The sequence below is a fragment of the Pipra filicauda genome, unplaced genomic scaffold (assembly GCF_003945595.2).
Source record: "Pipra filicauda isolate LSUMZ 115617 unplaced genomic scaffold, ASM394559v2 scaffold383_size682061_pilon, whole genome shotgun sequence".
In the NCBI taxonomy this organism is placed as follows: domain Eukaryota; kingdom Metazoa; phylum Chordata; class Aves; order Passeriformes; family Pipridae; genus Pipra; species Pipra filicauda.
The window spans coordinates 70,063-82,006 of record NW_024104513.1 but is presented as its reverse complement, the minus strand read 5'-3'; the positions used below and the strand labels follow the sequence as shown (position 1 = coordinate 82,006).

The 11,944-nt window shown below is 40.3% G+C and overlaps 2 protein-coding genes across 9 annotated transcripts in view; one reads left to right on the top strand and one right to left on the bottom strand.

Moving 5' to 3' along the window:
- Positions 1-34: 34 nt before the first annotated feature.
- ITGB1BP1 (integrin subunit beta 1 binding protein 1) lies at positions 35-9,704 on the top strand. Of its 7 annotated transcripts, none has more exons than XM_027713398.1 (7): positions 35-99; positions 1,469-1,569; positions 2,431-2,509; positions 3,213-3,349; positions 4,511-4,603; positions 7,352-7,501; positions 8,214-9,704. In XM_027713398.1, the coding sequence occupies exons 2-7, from the start codon at positions 1,498-1,500 to the stop codon at positions 8,283-8,285; spliced, it is 603 nt and encodes a 200-aa protein (XP_027569199.1). In that variant the 5' UTR covers positions 35-99; positions 1,469-1,497; the 3' UTR covers positions 8,286-9,704. The 7 variants fall into 7 exon arrangements, with proteins under 7 accessions (XP_027569199.1, XP_027569200.1, XP_039240813.1 ...); XM_027713399.2 differs by having other exon boundaries at positions 65-99; positions 1,472-1,569; XM_039384879.1 differs by lacking the exon at positions 35-99 and adding an exon at positions 110-122 and having other exon boundaries at positions 1,472-1,569.
- ASAP2 (ArfGAP with SH3 domain, ankyrin repeat and PH domain 2) overlaps positions 8,836-11,944 on the bottom strand; it is a 63,368-nt gene continuing 60,259 nt past the window's right edge. For both annotated transcript variants that reach the window (XM_039384878.1, XM_027713392.2), the window contains one exon: positions 8,836-11,474. In XM_039384878.1, coding sequence (XP_039240812.1) covers positions 11,400-11,474 — 75 coding nt within the window. In that variant the 3' untranslated portion in view covers positions 8,836-11,399. The remainder of the gene's footprint in view (positions 11,475-11,944) is intronic.

Below are 11,944 nucleotides of genomic sequence, written 5' to 3'. Positions count from 1 at the left end.
CCGCCCCGCGCGACCCGGAACGGGATCGGGAGCGGGCGGCGAGCGGGGCCCGGCGCTCCCGGGGAGCAGCGGCGTCGGGACGGGGGCTGAGGGAGCGGGGTGAGCGCTCCGTCAGTATCGGGGTATCGCCAGGAACAGAGGGTGAAGCGGGGGGAACAGCAGGGGCGGGATGCGATGCTGCCCTGCCCGGATGCTCCGGGCTGCTTCCTGCACCCGCGGTGGCGAAGATGCTCCGCGGGAGACGCGTGTGCTCAGCCAGGAGCTGCTGAGAGATCCCTCATCGCCTGATGCCTTAACATCGCTTGTGAAGAAGGGCATGTTAAGCTTTTGTGCCTTTGAGTTGTGTCTTTCGCGGAGAGCGCAGGCAGAGTCGGCAGATGTGCTTTTGTGGCGGCAGCAGCTGCTGTGAAGGAGGGGCTGCCAGATCCTCGCTGGAGGCTGGAGCAGCCCGGGGGGATGCGGGCGTGCCGGGTACCGCGGGGAACTGCGCGCCACTTGTTGCTGAGAGCGGCTTTTAGTCTGCCAGGGACGAAATGTTCGCTTAAAGAGGGACACAGGAGCGGTCTGGGGACTGTAATCCATCACTGAACCCACATCTGAGCTCCCTCTTGTGCGTCTTTCATTATTTTCCGCAGTGTGAGCTGTCTTCCTTTGTCCTCTTCCGCCTGCTCAAAGTTTTTGAAATTTTGTAATTAAAATATTCGTCCCTGAAGCTGAGAAATAGGGTTTCAGCAGTCCCTGACTGGGAGCCCCCATCCTGCTGCTTGACCCTGGCCGGCCAAATGTTAAGTGGAGCAGTTGAAGTAGTAGAGCAGATACAGGGAAAATGCTTCAGGAATGCTCACAGAACGCCCAGCAACTCATTTCGAAGGCAGTAAATGTAATATGCATTTTGCTTTAATTTTCAGGAATATGTTAAGTAGTAATGGCAGCTCCTACAAGTTTTCCAATCAGTAGTTTTTCGGAAATAGATTTGGGTTGGGGTTTTCTTAGGAGCTTTCTGGAGAGGGTTGTTTTTTGTTTCGTTGGTTTTGGAGGGATTTTTGTTTCTTTGTTTTAGATGAAAGCAGTCATTGGAGCAGGGATTGCATTGGATACACTTTGTAGGGCACTTAGATGGTAGTCACAAAATCATCTAATGCATTTAGGTGGGAATATAAATTTTAAATTTTGTCTTGTTTCTCAAACTAAATCTATATATGCATTAGAAACTGACCTTTGCAACAGTCTTTAAACTAGGTAGTAGCATTTTCTTGATGATTGAGAAGGTTAGGGAAGTTTTAGCAGAGAGCTTGAGGAACTTTCTCCAGCCACACATGAAGAGCACCAGAGGAACATTCCTACACCCGTTCCAAGAGTCCTTTACAAGTGTTCATTTTTTGTCCCTTTGGACACAGTCACTGGTGTTTGCCAGGAACTCCTTCTCTAGATGATATGACAAGTTTTAATTTTTATTTTTCCTACCTAGAAGATCTGCCTTGATCCAATTATGAAAAGATGTTTAGAAAAGGAAAAAAGCGACACAGCAGCAGCAGCTCACAAAGCAGTGAAATCAGCACCAAAAGCAAGGTAAGCTGAATGTGCTGTATTCTCTCTTTGTGAAGCACCTTTGTTTGTTACAAGTTGACAGTTCAATGGTTCACTTGCACAGATGGCAGGATGTGATTTCCATAAAATGCCAGGTTCCACAAGGAGAACTTTCTACTTCTGGTCCTCAGATTGTGTTATGAGAGTTAAAAATACCTATCCATTATAAAGCCCGTATATTCTGAGATGAACGCTCAGTTGCTTCCATGGTGAAACACACAAGCACAAGATTATCTGGCAGCATATAGTAAGGTTTGGAGGAAAAATTTCTTCTTAAATCTTGTCTTTAAAGAAGGTGCATGGTGCTAGGTACCAAGAATGAGTTTATTCTTCAATACTAGTTGGTTTCTTAGTAACTGTAAAAAGGATTCATTTTGAATAATGTGTCTATTTTGTCTGGTAGGTTTTGCAATGATCAGTAGAATAGTCTGGATTTTCCAAGGTGCTGTTTTACTTCCCTTGCACTGCTATGTTATTTCAAACATTGTAACAAACATGTAATTGTTAATTTCTTGAAGTTAAGATGCAGTACCAGAAAACTGTGGACATAACCTTAAGGTTCATTTTCTCTTTTTCTCTTTTCCTCCTCCTTTCAAAATATCTGTGGACTTTTTAAGGGTTCCTGCTGAATTTATATCAGTCTAATCTGCATTGAGGCAGAAAGGTAACTTCAGGAAAGAAACAGGTGGTATTGTTTTTTCCTCCCCATTTTACAGTGCTTCTGAAGTAATTAGAGCATAAACACAAGTTTATTTAAAAAAAAAGAGTTTAGGAAGGACATCTAGAAGTGAATTGCTAATACATTCTCAGTAACTTTCTAATGATGATGGTTATTTTTCTTAGTCTGTAGATTCCAGTCTCGGGGGACTTTCCAGGTCTAGTACTGTGGCCAGTCTAGATACAGACTCCACAAAAAGTTCAGGTATGTTATCAGAGCTTGAGCAGATATGGATGGAGCAGGATTAACTTTATGTGCATTTGTATAAAACAGCAGAAAATGGAAAAGGTGAAAAATAGGTATTTTCAGTAATAGTAAGTGAATGTGTTAGACAGCCTGGTGACTAATGCATGCGTAGCCCTAGGCCTCTAAAATATTATTAATGATTCATCTAGGATTAAGTCACTGTTTTTGAAATAAAGTATCTGAGCGAGAAAAACTTAATTGTGTTACTGGTCTATTACCAGCATAAATCGGGTATAGCTTTTTGGATGGTGTTCCCTGCCTTTCCAAGTTTACATTTGCACTGAGATAATGGAAATAAGATTTGGTTTTACTTATTCTTGCTCACCAGATCACAGTGTATCACTGTTGGGCCACACAGTTAATTTAAAACAAATAGATACAGAAAAATAGAACCATCTTTTCAGTCTTTTCTGATTCAAGGTTGTTAACTCCAAATTTGAATTGGTATAAACAATGATGTATCTTGGATTCATATGAAACTGCTGCTTTTACCAGGGGCTGTTCTGAATCAGCCTAAGGCAGTTTATTAAAGAGGGGTGATAAGTGTTTGATGAAAGTCTGTAAAATTAGGGAGTATAATAAGATAGCCCTGTTAACACCACTGAGAGCAGCATTATGATTCTGGAAGTCTTCAGAATATCTTTGTTTTATTTTGTTGCAGGACAAAGCAATAGTAATTCTGATACATGTGCAGAATTCAGAGTTAAATATGTTGGTGCCATTGAAAAATTGAAATATACTGAGAGCAAAAGTCTTGAGGGGCCATTGGACTTGATAAATTACATAGATGTTGCACAGGTAAGTGAGTTACAAAAGACAGTACAAATGACGTCAGAACATCTTAAGCTTAGGTGTGTTCCTTTCATATTATCACATAATCTGTCTTTCTTTGTAAATTTTAGACTTACTTGAATAAAGTAGCACGTTTTAAAAAAAGCATTAAGCTACGAATCTCAAAAGCCATCATACTCAGTTCTGTCGTGTTGAGTAACTGGAAAGATGCACCCAAAAAACCCATGAGTCCTTACTGAAAAGTATCCCAGCTGAAAGTTGTTACATTGCCTCCAGCACTGTGAGAATTAGTATCTGGGAAAGAATATCTCCTCCAGATTTCCTCAGAACTGTATAAGTTTTCCCACAGAGGAAAACGTCAAGTTTCTGCTTAGAATCACTCAAAAACCTGTGACCAAAGAACCTGAATAATATTTGGGTCATCCTTGCCAAACTGTGGTTGCTTGCACTTACTTTTTGTGCAAAAAGCCATAACTGGTTGTTCTCATTAGGTAGCTGATTTGTTTGTGTCTTCATCATACAGCAACTTGACATTTCAAGAATCTGAATACATGCTAAAACTGTTTTTACAGCCAAGTAATGAAAGTGCTGCCAGTGTGGAACATGGATCACCTCGGGTCACTGCAGCATGACAGACTATGCATGATTTTTCAGCCGGTCTGATTTGACCACAGGGCCAAACTCTCCCCTGAGATGATAAATTACTTTCTTGAAGCATGTAATATTTAGAGTAGAACAGAACAGAACAGAATAGAGTGTTTCAGTTGGAAGGGACCCACAGTGATCATCAGCCCAACTGCCCGACCACTTCAGGGCTGACCAACAGTTAAACAAATTGTTAAGGGCATTGTCCAAATGCCTCTTAAACACTGACAGGCTTGGGGCATCAGCCACCTCTCTAGGTGGCCTGTTCCAGTGTTTGGTCACCCTCTCAATAAAGAAATGCTTCATAATGTTCAGTCTCCCCTGAATATATTTCACGTGCTGTTAAGAGACCGAATGAGGCCGTGAGTGGCAGGCAGACCCCACACAGCAGAATCTGAGCAGGGTTTGTGGTGTTGCTGTCTCAGTGGACCCAAGTACACATAAACACATTTTCTGTTATGTATCTTCATTGTTCATGTTCTTCTGTCTGCACTAAAGGCTTTTGTTTGTTTCCCTCCAAAGCAAGATGGAAAGTTACCTTTTGTTCCAGGTGAAGAGGAGTTTATTATGGGAGTTTCCAAATACGGCATTAAAGTTTCAACATCTGATCAGTATGTAAGTGCTTCACACAAACTTGTCTTTCTGATGAGAGTTGAAAAGTGCTTTCATTTATTTCTCTGATGGATGATCTGCGTGGTTAAAATGTCATTTCTGGCTTTAAGTAAAAGTCAGACAAACAAGCTCTCACGGCAGCACTGCTTCATGTCATATCTCCACAGGGCTCTGTGTTTTCCTGGTTGGATTTATGACAAAAAGCCATTCCTTTTGAGATAGAGCACCAGAAGAAAGGCAAGCAAGCCTATACACACTTTGGGTACATCTTCCTTTTCCTGTGGCTTTCTTGCCATTCTGTAATGGGGAAAAGTCGTGTGACCGTGGTGGCCAAGACCAGTGGTTCCTCAGCCTGCAGTTCCTGTTGGTGTTACTGTGGAGATGGGTTTTTTTAATTGAATTGCCCACCTTTTCAAAGTTCCAGCCTTGCATTCCTGATCCAAGAGTGTGAGTTCACTCCAGCATTAAAGCCTGATGATTCCACTTTATTGATCAAGCCTACTTTTTGTTTGCATCATTTTCTACTTCTAGTGCACTTCAAGTAGCTTTTTTGCTAAAAATAAAAATCCGGTCTCTTCCCCAGGGCCCTCCAGTTGCTGTTGTGTAGCTTTGTATTGCAGCCATGTGGTTTCCTTCTGGTTGCCCTCAGAGCCCCAGATACCATAAATACTTGGCCTTATGAAGTCATGACCCATCAACAACCCAGCAGTGCCTGTTCATAAAAGCCTTGAGTATGAGGACAGAGAATTGCATTGCTCAATAGCTGAATGCTCTGAAGGGAGCCAAAAAGTTTACTCTGGTCCCTTCAGAAAAAAGCACTTGTTTCTAATGCCTGAGAGGAAGGGTAGTAGTTGTTACTCAGACTTTGAATTTTTTTGTGTTGCTGTCCTTCTAAAATCTCAATTCTCATTAAAACATAGGTTACACTATTGCTTAAATTCCTTTGTGCTTTGATAAAGATCAAGTAGGTAATTTTAAGACTGTCATCCATCATTTTTCTGTCTTCATGCTGAAAGCATGGACATGCTGATAAAGCCTGTGGTTAAGCTAGCTTGCACTGGAGTTTTACTGCATTGCATTCTGTGTCCCAAATTCTGGCTTTTTGCATCTGTGTCACTGTTGACATTTAATTTGTCCTTTACTGTGTTAGTTCACCAAACTCTTTATTCTTAGAGTTCCAAAATACTGAAAGGAGGGGAGGAAATTATATTACAAGGAGACTGTGTACTTTAAATAATTTCATCCTCCCTCTCCTGGTGATAATCCACATGCATGTTAGCACTGTAGCAAGTTCCAGGGAAGTAACTCTTGAAAGCTACTAGTAATTTGGTGAACAATCTTGGCATCTTTCATACAGAGACTAGAGGGTTGATCCAGTAAGTTCCACGTGGGCTCCAGCTGCCCTGGGAGTGGTGTGATAGTTGGTGATGGTGTGAGCAGTTGTGAGCAACTGCCGAGTGAGCATCAGGGAGGGAGATGTTTTTCAGCAAGGTGACCTTGAAGAGCTCTGGTAGAGGGCTCTCCCTGGAAGGTTTCGTGGCAGGCAGCAGCTCACTATCCATTTTTACAGCTTCTGTATCAAGGACCCTTCAGCTACTGACAGGGCCAAGGTGTCCAATGCCTTGAACGTGGAAACAGAGCTGTCTTGAATTCCTAAGGCCCTGGAGATGGTATGACTGGAATAAACCAGATGAGTATGATCGGAGGGTAGGATGGCTGGAGAAGAAAGGCTTGGTGTAGGGTAGGTCTGCAGAGACCTTGTACTGGATGACTTAAACCAACCCCTTTTTGGAAGGGCCGAAATAAGAAGTGTTGGGACTATAGTGAAACCCTGCAGCTGTGGTGGAGAGTGGAATTGTCCCAGACAAGGTCTGTGGAACAATCAGGACATACCCTGTGGCTCAGGCCACAAACAGCCTGGCTACAGCCACATGGCTACTACCTCCCAAAGCAACTGACCTTGTCTATACCCTCTTCTGGGAAAAGTTTCTTGGGTGTACGGAACTGAGACAAGGGATTGTCTGGAAAAATACTGGAAAAGTAAGAAGTTGTTTTAATTTACATCTGTGCCAGAGGTAGTGTCCCCCCTGTCCCAGAGGGCAAATGAGGGTAGGTGGGAAGTGAATGTGTGCTTTCATAGTATGGACAGGAATGCAGTCATAGAATCATAGGATGGTTTGGGTTGGGAGGGGTCTTTAAGATCATGTAGTTCCAACTCCCTGCTATGGGCAGGGACACCTCTCACTAAACCAAGCTGCCATCCAACCTGACTTTGAACACTCCAGGGATAGGGTATCCACGACTTCTCTCAGCAACCTGTGCCAGTTCAATCTAAACCTACACTCTTTCAGCTTAAAGCCATTCCCTTTTGTCCTGTCACTCCATGCCCCGTAAAAAGTCCCTCTCCAGCTTTCTTGTAGCTCTTTTGGGTACTGGAAGGTGCTTTAAGGTCTTCCCAAGAGCCTTCTCTTCTCTAGGCTGAACAACTGAAACTCTCTTAGCTTGTCTTCACAGTCCACATAGGAATGCAATTCTAAAATAGAAGCAAAAATATAAGCTAAAGTTGTGTTAAGCTGCCACCTTTTAAAATCTTTAAACTCTCAATTTAAAAAAAAAAAAAATTACTAAGGAATATTTTTCTCCTGTAAGTAAATCTGAAGTATTCTTTTGTAAGGAAGATAAAAAGAGGTGGAGAACTGAAATAGCTGTTGCACTGTTCCAGAGTAACTTTTATTTGCTACGTGGTTTCAGGACGTGTTACACAGGCATGCTCTCTATCTAATTGTACGGATGGTCTGCTATGATGATGGTCTGGGAGCAGGAAAAAGTTTACTGGCTTTGAAGACAACAGATGCAGCCTCTGAAGAATGTAGCCTCTGGGTATATCAGTGCAATAGTCTGGTAAGAGTTTATGCTTACAGTTTTTAATTTTGATCGTAAAGGGAGATTCTAAAACGTAAGGCCTTTGTGAAGGCTTTTGGCAGAAGGAGGATTGCTCAATTGAAAAAAAAAGAGTATAAATGCACTGGCTGAGGAGGGAGAACAGCCCTGCATTTGATCAGCTTTGAGGAAAACACCTACATTCCCTAAAATTGCCAGTGAATGTACACACCCGAGAAAGCTCTTTTCAGTCTAAATTTGCAATCTAAAGAGTGCTATGGTAGCTGCTGAGGACAATCCTCCACTGGTATTTTCAAAGAGAAATATCTCTTAAGATGGGACAGAGCAGGGAGGGATCAAGCAATAATTTTGGTAGTAGAGCATGCAGTCATATTTGTAAGCAAGGGAGGTGATCCCTTCTTAAGAGCAGGAGAACCCATTGTCAGGATGCTCCAATGACACAGACCCTTAGCTGGTAGCACTGGGGGAACACAAGAAGTGATGTTCTGAACGCTGGTGCCGTACTCTGATGACAGCCAAAAACTTTGTTTCAAAGGAGCTCGTTTAAAGCAGCTTCCCCGTGTCAGTGCAGGCCACAGAAATGCAATCAGGTCTCACTTGTGCTACTCCATTTTGCATGTCTGCCAAAAGAAGGGTAAAGGTCACATTCTGCTTTAAATGAGTTCTGAGAAGTTCTTCAGAAAACATTAACACGTGTGTTTGGGTGTTTTAGGAACAAGCACAAGCCATTTGCAAAGTGTTATCTACAGCCTTCGATTCAGTTTTAATGTCGGAGAAGTCCTGATTTTCTTGGGCAGCACGTGAGTGTGTAGTACAAGAGGCCTTTGTGATACCACAGACTGGCTGCAGCCACACAATCCTAAGACAGACTTGCTGTGCAAAGAGCCACACAACCTAGCACATGGTACTCTGTCATTCCTCAAACATGACTTGAAGAAATTATTCCATCTTCAGGTTTCAGGACAAGAATTTTATATTTAACATGATTTTTTTTTTCCTAAACCATGTTTTGTATATTAATGTCAATATTGTAGAAATGTAAAATAAAACTGACACTTCTGCCTCCTTGTCCGAGAAACAATTTATTAATACAGGCTTGGGTTCTGCTTAACCCAGATATTAGAACAAAACAAAAGCAAAGTGTAAAAGGGAGTCATCTGGTGCTTTACACCTTTAATCATAGGTGAGCCATCTACACAGTTTCTATGTTCAGCTAAAGTCCACAAGATGTACTTTTTTTTCCTCATGTGCTAGTTATTAGTATTTATCATTTTTACACATTAAAAAGAACAGTATTGCCTAAGCAATGCAAAGGAACAGAAGAGAAGCAGACAAAGATTTTAAAAGTAGTTTTATTTTTCCAGACATTTGACTGGTTGACAAGAGTAAAATTTATTAATCATGCTCTAATTATAAATCACTGCATCCAGGACATTGAAAATAAGAGTTGATTTTAGGTTATACAATATATACAGTTGCTCTGCAACTAAACAAAATAAAAACAACAGAATTGAATATTATACATCTCGTAGCATTCTAAGCTGCATTTTAAGTGTCACTTGCTCCTTTTTAAACAGTTAACACAGCAACCTAATAGTCTGTCTATTAACAGTTTTTTTGAGTCATTATTTTAATCAGATTTGAAAAGTTGTATGAAATATGCCAAAATTTTGGACTTAAAATTCTTGATTTTATATTATAAATAGATATCTACAGGCTCTAGAATTTCTTTTTCTCTGCCAGAGGAGAAAACTTTGAGAAACATGGGAAATCAAGGGATAAATTTTGCTTAGCTGCTCTTTATTGGTCCTCAGGATTTTATCTGTCTGCACTGGTAGTGCTATTAAGTTGTAGTCTAAAAGTCTCCTAGTTTCTAAGTGACCAGTTGTGACATTTTCGTGTATTCCTCTTCTAGCAGAACTCAAGGAAAATTTGCATAATTTTTTAACTTTACGAATTGTTACATACACTATAAGATTCTGTGTTAAAAATACTGTACATTAGGAGATCTGTGCAAAATAATATGCCCATTTACTCTCTAGACTCTATCAGGGATAGAAACATACAAAATAGTGTCGCAAACTGAACATATCAGTAAGTGAATAAAACTGTAGTGCTAAACTATTACTCTATCATTTTACTGGGAACTTTGAAAATACGGACTAATTTGCTTTGACTTGCAATAAAAATATCTTGAAACATTCCAGTTTGTTCCCCATTTATACTGCAGCAACAGCATCTAGGAAGTGAAAGTTAAACATCTACGTGGCTGTACCCACGCGCCTGAGAGGCATCAAGCCACGGTACCATTCAGGAAAGGTGGCACAAGGTGAGATCAGTGTTGCTCTTCCAGCACCTTTGCAATGTGATTTTTCTCCAAATAAGCATATATGGTGGTGGTGGCCTGTTTTCCATTGCATATGAAGGGGCCAATTTAAGCACCATTTGCCAGAAATTCAAAGTTCTCTTGATAAATCTAGAGATACAATATTCACGAAACGTGATCAAAGCCAATGTGACCTAGACATTGATTTTTTGTATCCTATGCCTCAGTTTCCTGTAGCATAAGCAAAACCTGGTACAATTTCACAATATACAAACATCAAAATGACGTCAGATTTGCATTGGTGTTTTATATTCCATCAACCAACTGGGAACTATCCATGGCCTAGCCTTTGTTCACGAATCAGTAAAACAAATTTAACAACAGTGTAGCTACCATATATGTGGGTATACTATATAAATACAGAGTGAGTTGCAAACTATCATTGTTTGCAAGGTAGTGGCACACAAATTTTATAAACCAGAACATAACGTAGTGTACTTGTGAGGTGTCAGATACCTCATTGACCAAGGATAATTACCTAATTGTTCCACCAAATCTGTTCTCCCTGTGAACACATTGCTGGATGACTTAAGGAAAATTCAAGAATTTAAAAACAAAGTCTAAACGCTACAACGAGACAAGTGTAAGAAATGCTCTGCAATCCATCATCATAGTTAAGTACATATCAGGAAATGCAGTTTTCAAATCCTTGAGTTAATGTAGTAACTCATTAATATTGCCATAGTTTAGTTAACCAGCAGTAGTCACATTAAATGACCAAAATGGATGAAACATACATAAAGAACATTCAAAAAACAGGTTCTACACACGTGCAGCATAGAAAAACGAAACAGTCTCAAGCTCACAAAATTAGAACTAGAAAGTTCAACGACTAACAGATTTCAGATAACTTTAAGCAAATATCTACATCCATTCTGAAAGAAAGAAGTTTCTCCTGTGGTAAACTGAAATACTTTTTCACTTTTACCTGGCCAAAGACACACAATTAAAATAATTTCTTCTGCAACTGTTGACATCCTGGATTACAGCCAGTCTGGCAAGATGCTGAATGAGTCCAATTCAGAACTACACAGCAGCTTGCATGTTTTGATTCCAACACTTCAAATGGTGTTTGAAGAATTGGATAAATTCACTGCCCTGTTAGATGCACACACAATTTCTTTGACTGGGGAAGCAACACTGAACTGTAGTACTGTCATGTTACAAAAGGTAGAATAAAATTACAGTAATTGATTGATAAGAACATTCATAATGTGATATTCAGACACATGGACTTTGATTGTTAAAGCTTTTCAGTTCACCTTGAAAAATACAGGAAGAGTTGTTTTTTTTTTTTTAAAGTGTAAACTGCTTATGAGAAGTTTTCACATAGAAAAAAGTTTTAAAAGTCCCCAAATCAGAATGATGGCAATAAAAAAGTAAACTACAGTACCTAGAACTTGGGCAGTGCTCTGGCAAGGTGTCTGCAGATAGGTAGGTGAAATGAAATAGAACAAAACTTATTTCTGTGACTGCTGGAAATGAGAAATGTCTCCGCTTATCAGTAGCAATTTAGTCAACAATAAAGTGCACAAATGATACAGGGAAAGCTCCTTTCCGACTGGGATCTCCATCAATATGACCAATCTGAAAGAGTCCAGATATTTTTCAAGTTAAATCTCAAAATGATATTTCAGTATTATCAAAATAAGTATCAGTGAACTTCCTGCCTGTAAACACAACAAGCCTCTCCCTACGTCTTTTCTGTACTAGTGGTATTTTTGAGAATAGGAAAATTCAGTCCTCCACTGCTGCATCATTTCAGTGCAATCTGTAATGCCTGGCAGCTCATATTCAGCCTCTGTTAAGCTGCCCTTTTAATCACTGCGAGGTAAAGGGATGAATCAAACTTCAACAGTTTGGGGTTTCACATGAATCTATTTGTGTTTTTACAGCATTATTGTCAATCTAGATGCAATTTGAAGCTCTGTTCTTTGCTAGCTAACAGATATGGGCAAGTGTTTTCATGCACAATAATTTTCCAAGATTTTGCTTTAGCCGATGAGTCTCTGGAATGTAAACAGCTGAGATTGTTTCCCTTCTCAAATAGACTCAGT

Coding starts and splice junctions, on each gene's coding strand:
- ITGB1BP1 (XM_039384881.1), top strand. CDS start 1,498: ATGTTTAGAAAAGGAAAAAAGCGACACAGCAGCAGCAGCTCACAAAGC. Junction 2,510..3,212: donor AGACTCCACAAAAAGTTCAG/GTATGTTATCAG, acceptor ATTTTGTTGCAG/GACAAAGCAATAGTAATTCT. Junction 4,604..7,351: donor TTTCAACATCTGATCAGTAT/GTAAGTGCTTCA, acceptor ACGTGGTTTCAG/GACGTGTTACACAGGCATGC.